The sequence below is a fragment of the Pempheris klunzingeri genome, chromosome 22 (assembly GCF_042242105.1).
Source record: "Pempheris klunzingeri isolate RE-2024b chromosome 22, fPemKlu1.hap1, whole genome shotgun sequence".
NCBI lineage: Eukaryota > Metazoa > Chordata > Actinopteri > Acropomatiformes > Pempheridae > Pempheris > Pempheris klunzingeri.
Window position 1 is genome coordinate 16732110 of NC_092033.1, and position 12298 is coordinate 16744407.

Sequence of the window (12298 nt, forward strand, 5' to 3'; positions counted from 1 at the left end):
AAATCTCTAATTAGGATTCCACTAAATTAGCGTGTGGGGTTCAAGAGGTTAATCTGGCGGCAATCAAACGATCGGCCTTCATGTAAACACACTTAACACATAGAGACAGAGAGAATCACCTCCGGCTGCCTGCTGGGCTTTAGCTGCTGTTTACTCAGAATTCATTCTAGACACCCACACAGACACCCTTTAACCTGCGACGTGTGCATGTGTAGAAATGAATGAATCAGTTGTTCACTTCCTCTTCCCTTCTAGTCATTTACATTTATCCCTCATATGATTATTCAGACATGTTAATCAACAGCAAAACAAGTATTCTGATATATTCTGTATACCAACCAGCATCTAACACTACATTCTGTTAAAATACATCGGCCTTCAAGTGTTCACTGGATTTGATCACTAAAGCTCCTTCCACAATTCTCACAATTCCCACTTACACATGCTTGAGTATTTAGTGGCAGTGTACAGTGCTACATCTCATCTGTGCACAAAGTGATCCCTGTTTAGACTATAGGTATTTGGTCATAAGTGACCCAAAGTGCTCATATGTGACTTTTTCCTAACAATTTGATCAAATCACATGGAATCTGATCTTTTTCCAATTCTGATTTTGGCCGCTTATATATGGGGTCCTAAATCAGATACAGGTGTGAGTTGTCAGGTGTCATTTTTCGCAATGCAACTTCAGTCTGAACAGTTACATCGGATGTCATTTGACTTTTTAAGTCGTGCGCGGTACCCCCGCCCCTTCTGCCAGCCAATGCAGCCCAACTCCTACGTGCTTTCTCAGGCCGACTGGTCGTCTGAACTTAGTGTCCTGCCGTGAGGCTCACGTGGAGAGGTGCTTGTGCTTGAGCACTCGACATCCAGACATTTTGGATGGAAATTTGTTTCCGTGCAGTCATTCATGACCCTCCGTATGTCTTTCGCCTGCTTGTGACATTTTTGTTATTAAGATCAGTTCAGGGCCGTGACCAGTTCACACTGGAATCTAATATTTGGCCACATGTACAAAATAATATGAACAGTCAAACAGATAAATTGGATATGAGCACTAAGGCCTTCAATGTGAATGTAGCGTTGAGAAATTTTGTTTATCACCAGCACAAAACTGAACTACTTTCTCTACTTAATTCTCTCAATTCCCTTCGTTTCTGACTAATGCTTAGCATCGCCTTTTTATGTAATCTGTAAGTGAAGACTTGGTTTAAGGTCTGGGTAAGGTTACGTCAGGGTTATGGTGAGGGTTCAGGTAAATCTCCAAGAAAAAAACGTAAATTAATGAGATGTCCTTCGAGTGCACTGTGTTTGTGTGTATGTCTGTGCGTGTTGCTGTCTCTCAGGAAGCAGATCACCTTGCAGCTGAGTGAAACCAGGATCTAAAGGCAAATCTGAATGCTAAAAGGTTGCGACAGTAAAGCCGCTCCCCATTGACTGCGCTTGTAATTCTGGCTGAGGCAGGAACAAAGTCAACACAGTTTGTTTACCAGGACGTTCAGTCAGAGTCAGAGAGTGAGAGAAACATGAAAAAAAAAAAACTCTAAATCCTGCAGAGAGACATCTGTATCCCTCCACACGCTCTGGCTGCCTGCTCTACACTGACATTATCGCAGTGCAGCAGCCCTCTGCCGGCTTTACACCACTACCACTGCTATTACACAGGCTTACTGCTGCGTGTGTGTGCGTGTGTGTGTGTATGCATGACAGAGAGTGAGTTTTACAGTATTAAATGTTTGCAATGAGCCTGGCACTAATCTAGAGGAAGACATAACACTGAGAGTGTAAACTAACCGGCGGCCAAACCCAGACTGGGGGACATGAGGAGCGTAGTGGATCAGTGATATTGCATTGAGCAATATGCAAACACTGATGACATGATCAGACGGGTTCTAAACAAACCCTCAAGTTAACCAAACTTTTTTTGGAGGAGAAAATGAAGGCAAACGGTGAACATCATTCACTATTGACTATTTACAGTTTCCCTGTACGAATTGGGATTATTAGCAGAAGAGAGAAATTATAATAAACCGCAATCATTCACAACCAAGAATTAAACCCAGGCTGCACTAATCTGATGTAATACGGATAACAATAACAGAACTTAGGATATCTGCCAGCACCGGGTAATGATCCATCATATGGAACGTAGCGATAAATGTACCAATATCTTTTTTGCATGGATATAATGACTTGATGCACGAGCCCTGCCAAGGTGGGAAGCAGACAGGAAACTCCTAAATCAAAGCAGTGAACTGCTGCGTGTTTTATTGGTAGCTGTGTTGAATCAAAAATTAAATGTTCTGTTTTTCTCTACACTTGCTTGTTTCTCTTGATCTCTCGCTTGTTCCCTCATGTTTACTCTCAATTGCACATGCTTTCTCTTTGTTTTTTTTTTTATCTCGCACTTCTTTGACTTCTTGCAAAGTCAACTGCGTTATTTTGTCGTAAATCTCATGAGTAATATCCACCCTTTTTCCCCCTTATATCACTTCTAATAGTAATAACAGTAACAGTAATAATCCACTCGCTTGCTTAGTATGTGAATACTAGTAGTATGCAAAGCTGTACCTCAATAGTTCACAGAAACTGGAAAATATTAGTCGGGGGGGGACTTTTCAGGGGGCTCTTACCTCTTATGGCAATCTTAAATTGGCCGTAAAAAACTGAAAAGCTCCTGTGGTGAAAACAACAATAGTAACTTAAGAGTATGAGAAACCTGTACATTCTTATTTCTTTAAGTTTAAATGTAAATATCATAAGTAAGAAATTCACTCAATTCTTGCACATGCTGTCACATGATGTCACTCATTGAAGAAAAAAAGTCAACGCCAATTAATCAATCACGTATGTAGGGAGATACATACTCTAACACACACACACACACACACACACACTGTAAAAGGCCCTGCAGTCCTCTGGACGTTTGCCACACTTCTAAGTGACAGATTGCTTCGGGGTGGTTTCCCTAAAATAACCTCTAATACCGATTAAACTCAATACAGGCACACACATACACCTCCCCAAGCATGCAGCCTTTCAGTGTGTTATCGGCGTGCCCAGCCAGTGGCGGCAGGCTAATTCCAGAACATTCCAGGCTGGCTTACACAGCAGGGAGGCTCCCAAAACATCTGGACCTGGCTTTGGCATGGCCAGACTCACACATGGAGGCACGCGCGCACACTTACGTGAATGACAAGAAACACACACACGTGCTCTTACACGCGCACACACGGCCTTTGAAAGCCAGAACACAGGTTTTAGTTTTTGGCTGTAAATTGCAGCTCTTTCAATGGCATCCTGCCCAAGGATTGTCCCCCCCCCCTTTTTTTTTCCCCGTTTGCACAACCACACACACCCACACACACCCACACACTCCTCACTCCCCGCTGGGACCCTGCAGACAGGGGGGAACATCTTTATCAGGCTTACAGCAACATGTGGACACAATGATATGGCTAACGCTGAGACTTCCTGGATGAATGTGGAGAATTCCTTTCAGACTGTGAAAATTGCAGCATTAAAGCTGGAACGCCGCTGTTTTTTCACGTCGCTGCTCGACGATAAGCGCGCTGCTTTTTTTTTGATTGATAAATGTAAGTTTCCTTCCTTCCAGGCAACCACTGGTTTCCAAAATGTCAAGACTTAATGAACATCAACTTGCAGAGACCTGAAACTTGCAGCAGATGGATAATCCATCACAATGACTTCCCTTTAGGTCTTCTCCATTAATTATTTGAACATGTTACGATGCAAAAAGGGAACAGACTTAGTTCAGAGAGAAAAGTTTTGGTTGGCTTTAACCTCATGGCTTAGAAGAGTATATATATATTAATACTTGTTTATGATGCGTTACAATTGTTCCCTGCTTCTTTGTCTCATAAATTGCCTTCATTATCGCAGTCCCAACATCCCATAAGACTATGCATTTGAATATTAAAGTGGAAAAACAAAGAACACAGCAAGTCTGCAAGGAAATCTGTGACCTGGGATGGCCTGGGATGGCCTGGGATGGCCTGGGATGGCCTGGGATGGCCTGCTCCATCACTTCAGACAAAGTTCACTGATCTATTGCTGTTGCTTTTTTGATTCACAGTGATAGCCATCAGTGCAGGAACTGCATTTTATTGGAGTGTTACTTCAAAGCTAAAATGTTAAGTTGCAAACTACAACATAATAAATATGATGGATCTCAGGTGTGATTTGTTACCACAGACAGATCCTCCACTCCTTCTAGATAGCAGTTCAGTTACTTGAATGTTTCTTCTGCGGTACCAGCCCGTCTCTTGCGACCAGCTATCACCACGCTCCTCACAACACATTAGAGCATATTAATATATACACGCACACACACCTTTGTTCTGTCATTCTGTTTGCCTTATGTGTCTGGGGAAGGTCTGTGACTGTAAGCTACTATGCAACTGATTAATGTGGAAGCTGTAACCAAAAAAAAAAAAAAAAAAAAAAGAAAACACTGACTGACTACTGAGAACCCAGAGGCTGCCTGGAAGGTAGGAAATCAATCTGAAAACGTATGTGGTACTTTAGAAAACAGCTGGCAGTAATGTAAAATATATATATGTGATTTGTGGTTAATGGCCTAAAACATACAAAACACTGTTATGGTCCATTAGAATAAGAGAAAGGAGCACCGTTGGAATGATGAAGAGACAGGAGAGACCCGAGTGTGTTTTATCTGAAGCTCTCTGCCCTTCAGGCATCTGTCCTCCATTATCACTGCAGGCTTCTTTTAAGAGGACCGAGATGGGGACGGAGAAACACAGCAGCAGCAGCAGCAGCAGAGTGTGCTGGTAAAAAGTGGGACATGGTTAATGGCATCTGTGTAAAGCCACACAGGCACACAGGAAGGACAGTCAATTGACTGAATTCAGTGCAAACACACGAAGGAAACATCGCTCGTCCGACGCTGTGACATTGTTACATCTGCCATCTGTAGTGCTCACAGTCCACCAGCATGCCTCATCAAAAAATCTCCACATCTTTTTCTCCTTGCAAAAGAAGCCTCAGAGGACGACCTTGTCAAAATGAGCACGCATCGTTGAGCATTTTGGGTTGGACACTAAAATTACATCACTTGTAATCTTGTCGGCACTAAAATGAACGGTCAGGAGTTAGAAATTGTTGATTGTAACACCAATATGCTTTTTGTCTGAGACAGCTAGCTGAGCTTAGTGTTGGCAGTGATTGAGGAATTTGTTATTGAGACAATTTTTACTTTTTTTCCTGCATGTATGCTTCTAAACTAATATTACAGGTGGTTTCTCCAAATTCAACAAAATCTATCACTTTTAATGACTACTGCAGTCTCACAGTTACTCAGCTCCTTCTTGACAAGCACCCTTTCGCTGATCTGACCTGCTGCAGATGTGATGCACAGCCAGACACCTGGTTCTGACAGCATTCCTCAGGAATCTTAGCCCATTCCTCACGGGCAATAGCCTCAAGCGCTCAAATAATCTTGGGTTCGCGTCCTGCAACGTCTTTCTTCAAATCCCAACACCGATTTTCTATGTGATTCAAGTCAGGTGACCGTGACGGCCACTCTAGTATCATCCAGGACCTCTGGACTGACTGACTTTCTGAAGCCAAGCCTCGGTGGTGAATCCATCTTGCCCTCCAAACGCTGCAGATTTCCAGTGCCAAAAGAAGCAAAGCAGCTCCAGAGCATCCACCATGCTTCACTGTAGGCAGGGTGTTCTTTTCAGCGTCTGCCTCACTCCTCCTCCTCCAGACATACTGCTGACCCGTAGACCTGAAAAGTTCCAGTTTTGTTTCATCGCTCCACAGAACAGAATCCCACAACTTTTTTTTTCCTTATTTATATGGCTTTGAGCTTATTGGAGCAGACTTGTCTTGTGCTTTTGGGTCAGTGCTGGTGAACGTCTTGGAGTTCAGCCTTGGAGGCCTTCAGCGTTTAGTGTGCACCTTACTGTAGAAACTGAAACCTCAGTGCCTGCTGCCACCAAGTCTTACTGCAGGTCTTTTGCACTCACTCGAGGGTTTTTGGCCTCCTGGTGGCAGTCGTTGCTAGCTTCCTCTTTCTGCCACGTCTAGGCAGTGTAGCCAGTGCTCCTTTAGCTTTGAACTTGTGAACTATTATTCCAACAGCATCTCAAGGAACATTCAGTGCCTTTGCCGTCTTTTTGTATCCTTTCCCTTGTTTGTGCAAGGCAATGATCTCCTCTCATAACTTTTTGGGCAAATCTCTTTACTGACATCAGCTCAACAACGCTTGGTAAATATGGCTTTAGTTTTAGTAGTTATACTAATTTTGTACTTCTTATTGCTTCTTTTTGGATATTGTGTGTTATTGTATGACATTGTCTGTTATTACTGCTTTACTGCTACATAACTAATTGCCCCTTTGCTAATACCGAATCACTCATATCAGGAAACGCTACATACAAAGAAGTCATAGGTAACATCATTGGCGATCAAGCAGCAGAAACAAATAAATCCAAATATGCTAAACAAGTTGAAGAAAAGCTCCTTTACTCACAGTGACATCTGAGACTGTGGCCTATTTCCAATGTCCACTTTAATCAGTGGTGTGAACAATGTAGGTGTTGAATGAGCAGTTCAACAGCAACATTGTGGAATTGTGTTACCTGGACACAGCCATTTGTCTGCCAGTAGTTGAATTTAAAAATGTGTTGTAAAATAGGTCTGTTGGAGCAAATCAACATATTCAGAAGAAACACAACTCCACATTGTGTCAAGTAGTGACATGGATAGTAATACTTTGTTCAAACATGACTACGTATAACTTATTCTTTCCTGTTCCATCCATGTATTGTTCACATTTGTCATCGCTGTTTTAATATCACAACATTATTCATTTTCTTGAGCAATATATGCAAAACTGCAGACTTATTCAACAGCATAAAGGAAGCAAAAAGTTAACCAGAGAGCCATTAAGCACCTTCCCATTGGGTTAAAGCAATATTATGCAACAATTTGACCTTAATATAGCAGCTTAAAATGATCATTATTTTGATTGTTCGTTGACTTCATTCCCACTCGGCACCATGAATGCTTCTTTTTGCACTATGTGACTTGGGCTGAGCCGGTATGATCTCCTGCAGGAGGTGCGTAATGCTCCACAGCACTACGTCACACCAGCTATGGGTCGATGGCTCTAACTGCTGTGGGTGGAGATGTTTCCGGTTTTCCTTTGATCTCCGGCCTGGTGTTGAGTCTTTTCCCCTTCTAATATTTTCCCTCTAATCAGAATAGTGCATTACCCTTGGTCTCTAATGTAGAAACAGAATTAAATGTGCCACCGTCAATTAATTCCCATTACTGGCAGTGTAACCCACTTTTGCCACTGCTCATGAAAAGCGTTAGCGTTGCTGTAACTGAGTGCCATTGCAGGAAAATAAATACACAAATAAATACCTCAGTGTGAGCTACTTTCACCAAGGAAGCTGAGCTCTCCTACTCATAGAGCCACGCTGGCAGTGCCTAAATGTACCAGGATGCATTGTGCCAAAGCTTCTGACTCCCAAACCCCAAAATTCTTCCAAAACCATCCACGTTTGTGGAGATTGGTATTTCAAACACGGCTCTGTGTATGATAAGTTTGCAAGGCGTCTCAATACTTCACACGTCGATCAGAAAACCCCAAAAAATAAATAAAAGACAGCCCATACTCCTAACCCCCCCCCCCGTACGTGTGTAATGAAGGTGCTGGAGCGAGTAGAACACCTGAAGTGTCAAACTGGTGGACAAAAGTTCCACAACACCAACATGTACATTAAAAACACAGAGTTACAAGGACAGATACAGGAAATCATTCCTGCCAACAGCCATAACACTGTTTAACAACTCGACTCTGGCTGCTTCAGCACCCTCTGCTATTTAACACTAATATGTACTTCTGTTCTTCAACTTGCACTACAGTTTTATTTAAATCGCACTTTGGTTTTAATCTGCACATTTTTTATCTTTTTATCCGCTTATTTATTTGTCTGTATTCATGGTGGTGGTCACTTTTACTCACTTTTACTCCTTTACTGCTGTAACACCAGAATTTCCCCCCAGGGATCAATAAAGTATTTCTTTCTTTCTTTGTATCTATCTATCTATCTATGTACCTATCTATCTATGTATCTATGTATCTATCTATCTATCTATCTATGTATCTATCTATCTATGTATCTATGTATGTATCTATCTATCTATCTATCTATGTATCTATCTATCTATCTATCTATGTATCTATCTATCTATCTATCTATGTATCTATCTATCTATCTATGCATCTATCTATCTATCTGTAGGTATTTGTGTACACAGTTTCAGAAAAATGAATGATTAGTCTCCAAACCAAATTGTCCATGGTAGCAGGGTGCAGCTCCCAGCTAGAAACGAGTCTAGCTGTGTAAATGTGAAGCCAAGCATCGCTGAAAAACCACTGCCACATATATCAAGACACGACAGAAAAACAAAACATAAAGTGTAGACTGTGTGAGCTTACTGGATGAGAGGCTTGCGACAGAGCACCAGGGCGTCGTAGAGAATGCACACTCCAAACACGGTGATGCCCGTCTCCTTCACCAGCATGGCACAGGTTCCCAGAAACAAACTGACAAGCAGACACCACGCTGACACCGTGGAGGGCAGGGTGTCCTCAGAGACGCACACGCCCATACTCCTGAGAGACAGAGGAGGTTTTTGTTTTATAATGACAGTTGATAACAGGTTAGCCTTAGCCCAGCCACACAGAGAGAGAGAAAGAGAATGGCAGGAGGACAAGACACTTACTGTTTAGTATAATAATCACGTTGAAGAGTGATTAAAATAAGTCAAGAGAATTGGTTCATTGCGTTAAAGTGGGTCTAGGCTCCAAATAAGATTGAATGTGTTCAGATTCAGGATTCATTTGCATTCGTGCAATATAAGTAACACAAATCACAGATGAAAAAAACAGATAAAAGCAGTCATATTTGGCTAAATGCTAATTAGCAGCCTTTGCCACAAATCTGACTGTTCTTTGATGTGAGATTTCAGAGCTACGTGATTAAGGCTGTAACTGACTTTTAATCTATTAATTAAACGTATCAGTTCAGCTGGTATTCCCGCTGACCCATTCACAGATAAGTGGGATTCTGCTATACAACTGTCAATCAACTAGCCCTGCTCTTTACATGCCAAATTAACTGTCGAGCCTGGTCGTGATTCACATTTCTAAGTGTTGACCCTTAAATCCCTATGAAGTCAAAAAGGTTAGTGACATGTTGGACTTGAGTGGAAGCTTAGTTAAAAATGAGCTTGAGTAAGGGTTCGATCTTGTGTGTTCTTTGATTTTCTTGAGACTTGGCAGGTGTATTGCTGAGGACCCAAGGAAGAGCAGTGAAAAACTGTGGTGCCATTTGGCCTTATGGGGGCGCTTTAATGACAGACTTTAAAGTTCTGGTCTGTAACCTTTGAACAGTAAGCCTCAGGAAAAAAATTCTGTGGGTCCATTCAAGCCACGTCCCTTTGTGTCTAGATCAATTTTCCGCTGTTTTAACATTAGACCAAATCTGTTTTTTTTTTCCACCACTCCTACAAATTTTCAGCAACTCTGAACTCTGGGTCGGAAAATGTTGCTGTTTTGGATTTTTGATAATCTATGCAGTTTTGTTACAGCTTTTGCTCACAAAGTTTGCTTAAGTCCTACAGGTAGGGCTTATATTACAAAGAATCATATTTCCTGAATGCTTTGTGCTATTGCAAACACATTTTGGTGGACAACATTCAGATCAGCTCCACCCACCCTTCGTAGGTGTGTTGCTGAGCAAGTCAATTGGATGGTTCTCTGGACACTACAAGCAGTCATACTGCGGTTTGCACCGACATCTTGGTAGCAATGCTTGCGTCTGTGATAAGGTCCCTGCGTTGCACGAATGCTTATGTTACTTTGTCTGATCCCTGGATATGAACGTTTGAGTGGAGGGTACAACAGAGGAATCTCACCTGATATAGGAGAGGAACGTCAGCAAGAACAGCAGACAGGCCAAGACATCAGCCCTGCCCACGATACCAGACACCTGAAACACACACATACACACTGATTTTTAGAGATTTCTCACAGCTCTGGCGAGGAAACAGGGATGGATGTCCATGTGGAGACCATTATGTTGCTACGCTACAATGAGTTGCACAACTTGACCTGCTGCACATCACTGTCTCTACGGAATCGGACTCTAAATCTGACTCGTACAGGTGTTTTTTAGCCACGAATGAGGATTGAAGCGTTTGTAGAATACGGCTGGTCATGTATGTGTTCGCTTTGAGGCGTTTTCTTTGAAGTTGAGCATAAATAGCAATAAAAAAAACTGGGAAAGAACATACAGTAGATTATCGTAGTCAAGCTTGTTTGCCCAACCTACAGCATCTGCTAAAAATAGCCCCGCAAATATAGAGGAAGCATCCTAAGGACAGCGATCCAGGTGTTCATTCTGGTAGCATTTCCCCACATTTTCCACATTTTTTAACAGCTCCTAGAAAATAACCCTCAGAAGTGCTTGCGCTGTTCTCCTGCTTTATTTTTATGTCCTGCCAGAAGTGTGTCACATTTTGCAACAGTCTTTGATATATGCTTGGTGGGTGTGCCCGGGCTATAACACAAACATCCATTAACATACCAAACAGGGCAGCAGGCGTAGCTTTAAAGCCCCCAAACGCATGATTATTTTTTCATACCTGTGGTGTTATAGTCCAGTCGAGTTTTCGACTGAAAGAATTCACCTGAATGCCCCCTCAAGTCAGAACAATTACTCGCAAAGTCAGCGAAAATTCTGGTACACATATAAATGTTTTGCTCTTGCGTAAAAAGTGATAGAAAATATGAAATGATCATTACTTTTGCAGGCATTTGGTCATTAACCAAACTACAAATCAAAACTTGACCTGACAAGGGTCACCAAAGTTAATAAATTTCATCATGAGGGGGGCAGAAATGTCTTGGGACATTTTACTCATACCATAAATTTAAAAAAAAATAGTCTCATGGTCTCTCACTAGATGAAAATAAGAGGATCACCAAAGACATGAGGATTCATCCTCTAGGAAACATTAATGTGCAAACAAAAGTTTGTCCCAATCCGTGTAATACGTATATATCAGAGATATAATACACCTAAAACAAACACCTAAAAACACCTAAAATGTTGACCATGTGGTGGCACTTAATGAAAAGTCAATGGATCCATCCCCTGGGGACCACGATCTCTGTTTCATGGCAACCCTCTCAATAGTTGCTGAGATATTTCAGTCTGGACCAAAGTGGTAGACCAACCGACACCGCAAGCCCGATGCTAGCAGTGCTGAATATGATTTGAGCGTGTTAGTGTTAGTGTTGGTGTAGTTAAGACAGAACATTGAGTTTGTTTCCAATCATAAATAAAGCATTATGACAACTCTACACTCTCCAAGTGGAAGCAGCAGCCCTTACACCGAAAACACTACATGTCTTGCAGCTGTATTACATCCTCTTCTTTCCTTTACTGCACAGCACAATAACACATGGTTTAATGATTAGCGCCAGCGTTCTTCTCTAGGGAAGGGAAATGATACGAGTTTTTTTTTATACCAATGCTATTATTGATTCTGATTATCCATCCCATGCTTTATTGAGTTCCTTATTGATTCCCGATCAATTTCCTGTGTGAAATAAAGTCTACACAGGTTTTCTGCCATAAAATCAACAAAAGATAAGCATGTCTGCTTTTTCTGGTAGGATTCTGGATCCGTCTGAGCTAACAGCGTCTCCAGCTGTGGAGAACACCCTCTAAGATGTGGGGGGGAAAAAAAATCTGCTAAGCCTGGCTATGTGCTGCTAATATTATTATAACATCAGATATTTGGCCTCAGTGGTGGACGTGCTGCTCAGTTAGGAAGCAGTGGCACTCGTGTGTCGAGAGTCAAATACTGAGCATTAGAATGGATCATTTTACAGACATTACAACTTTGCACTGCTGTCATCGTTCTTAGTGAAATTAAAGTCCCATCTCGGAACATTTCTATATTGTTTTGCCAAGCACAAATGTCAGATAAACAGAACAGATAAGCTCAGAAGTATACGACTCCATTGGATAGGATCATTCTGAACCAGTTCTCCAGAGGAAGTTGTTCCCACTTCCCATCACCGTTCTTATTTATTAAATGCTTCTGACCGGCTCGGCTGCCTGGCTGAAAATACCTGCTGTAAAACACTGACTAGACAGGCCTGGGTAAAAGAAATTGTCAGACAATTTACAACCAGCCAAATGCTGTTGGGCTCTGGCTGTCT

General features: G+C 41.9%; 1 protein-coding gene across 1 annotated transcript in view; it reads right to left on the minus strand.

Annotated features, from left to right (window-relative positions):
• The window catches only part of tmtc1 (transmembrane O-mannosyltransferase targeting cadherins 1), a 119434-nt gene that overhangs the window by 80246 nt on the left and 26890 nt on the right, over nucleotides 1-12298 (minus strand). The window contains exons 3-4 of the mRNA XM_070853952.1: nucleotides 9982-10055; nucleotides 8501-8677 (exon numbers count right to left, since the gene is read on the minus strand). Of these exons, the coding sequence (XP_070710053.1) occupies nucleotides 8501-8677; nucleotides 9982-10055 (251 nt within the window). The remainder of the gene's footprint in view (nucleotides 1-8500; nucleotides 8678-9981; nucleotides 10056-12298) is intronic.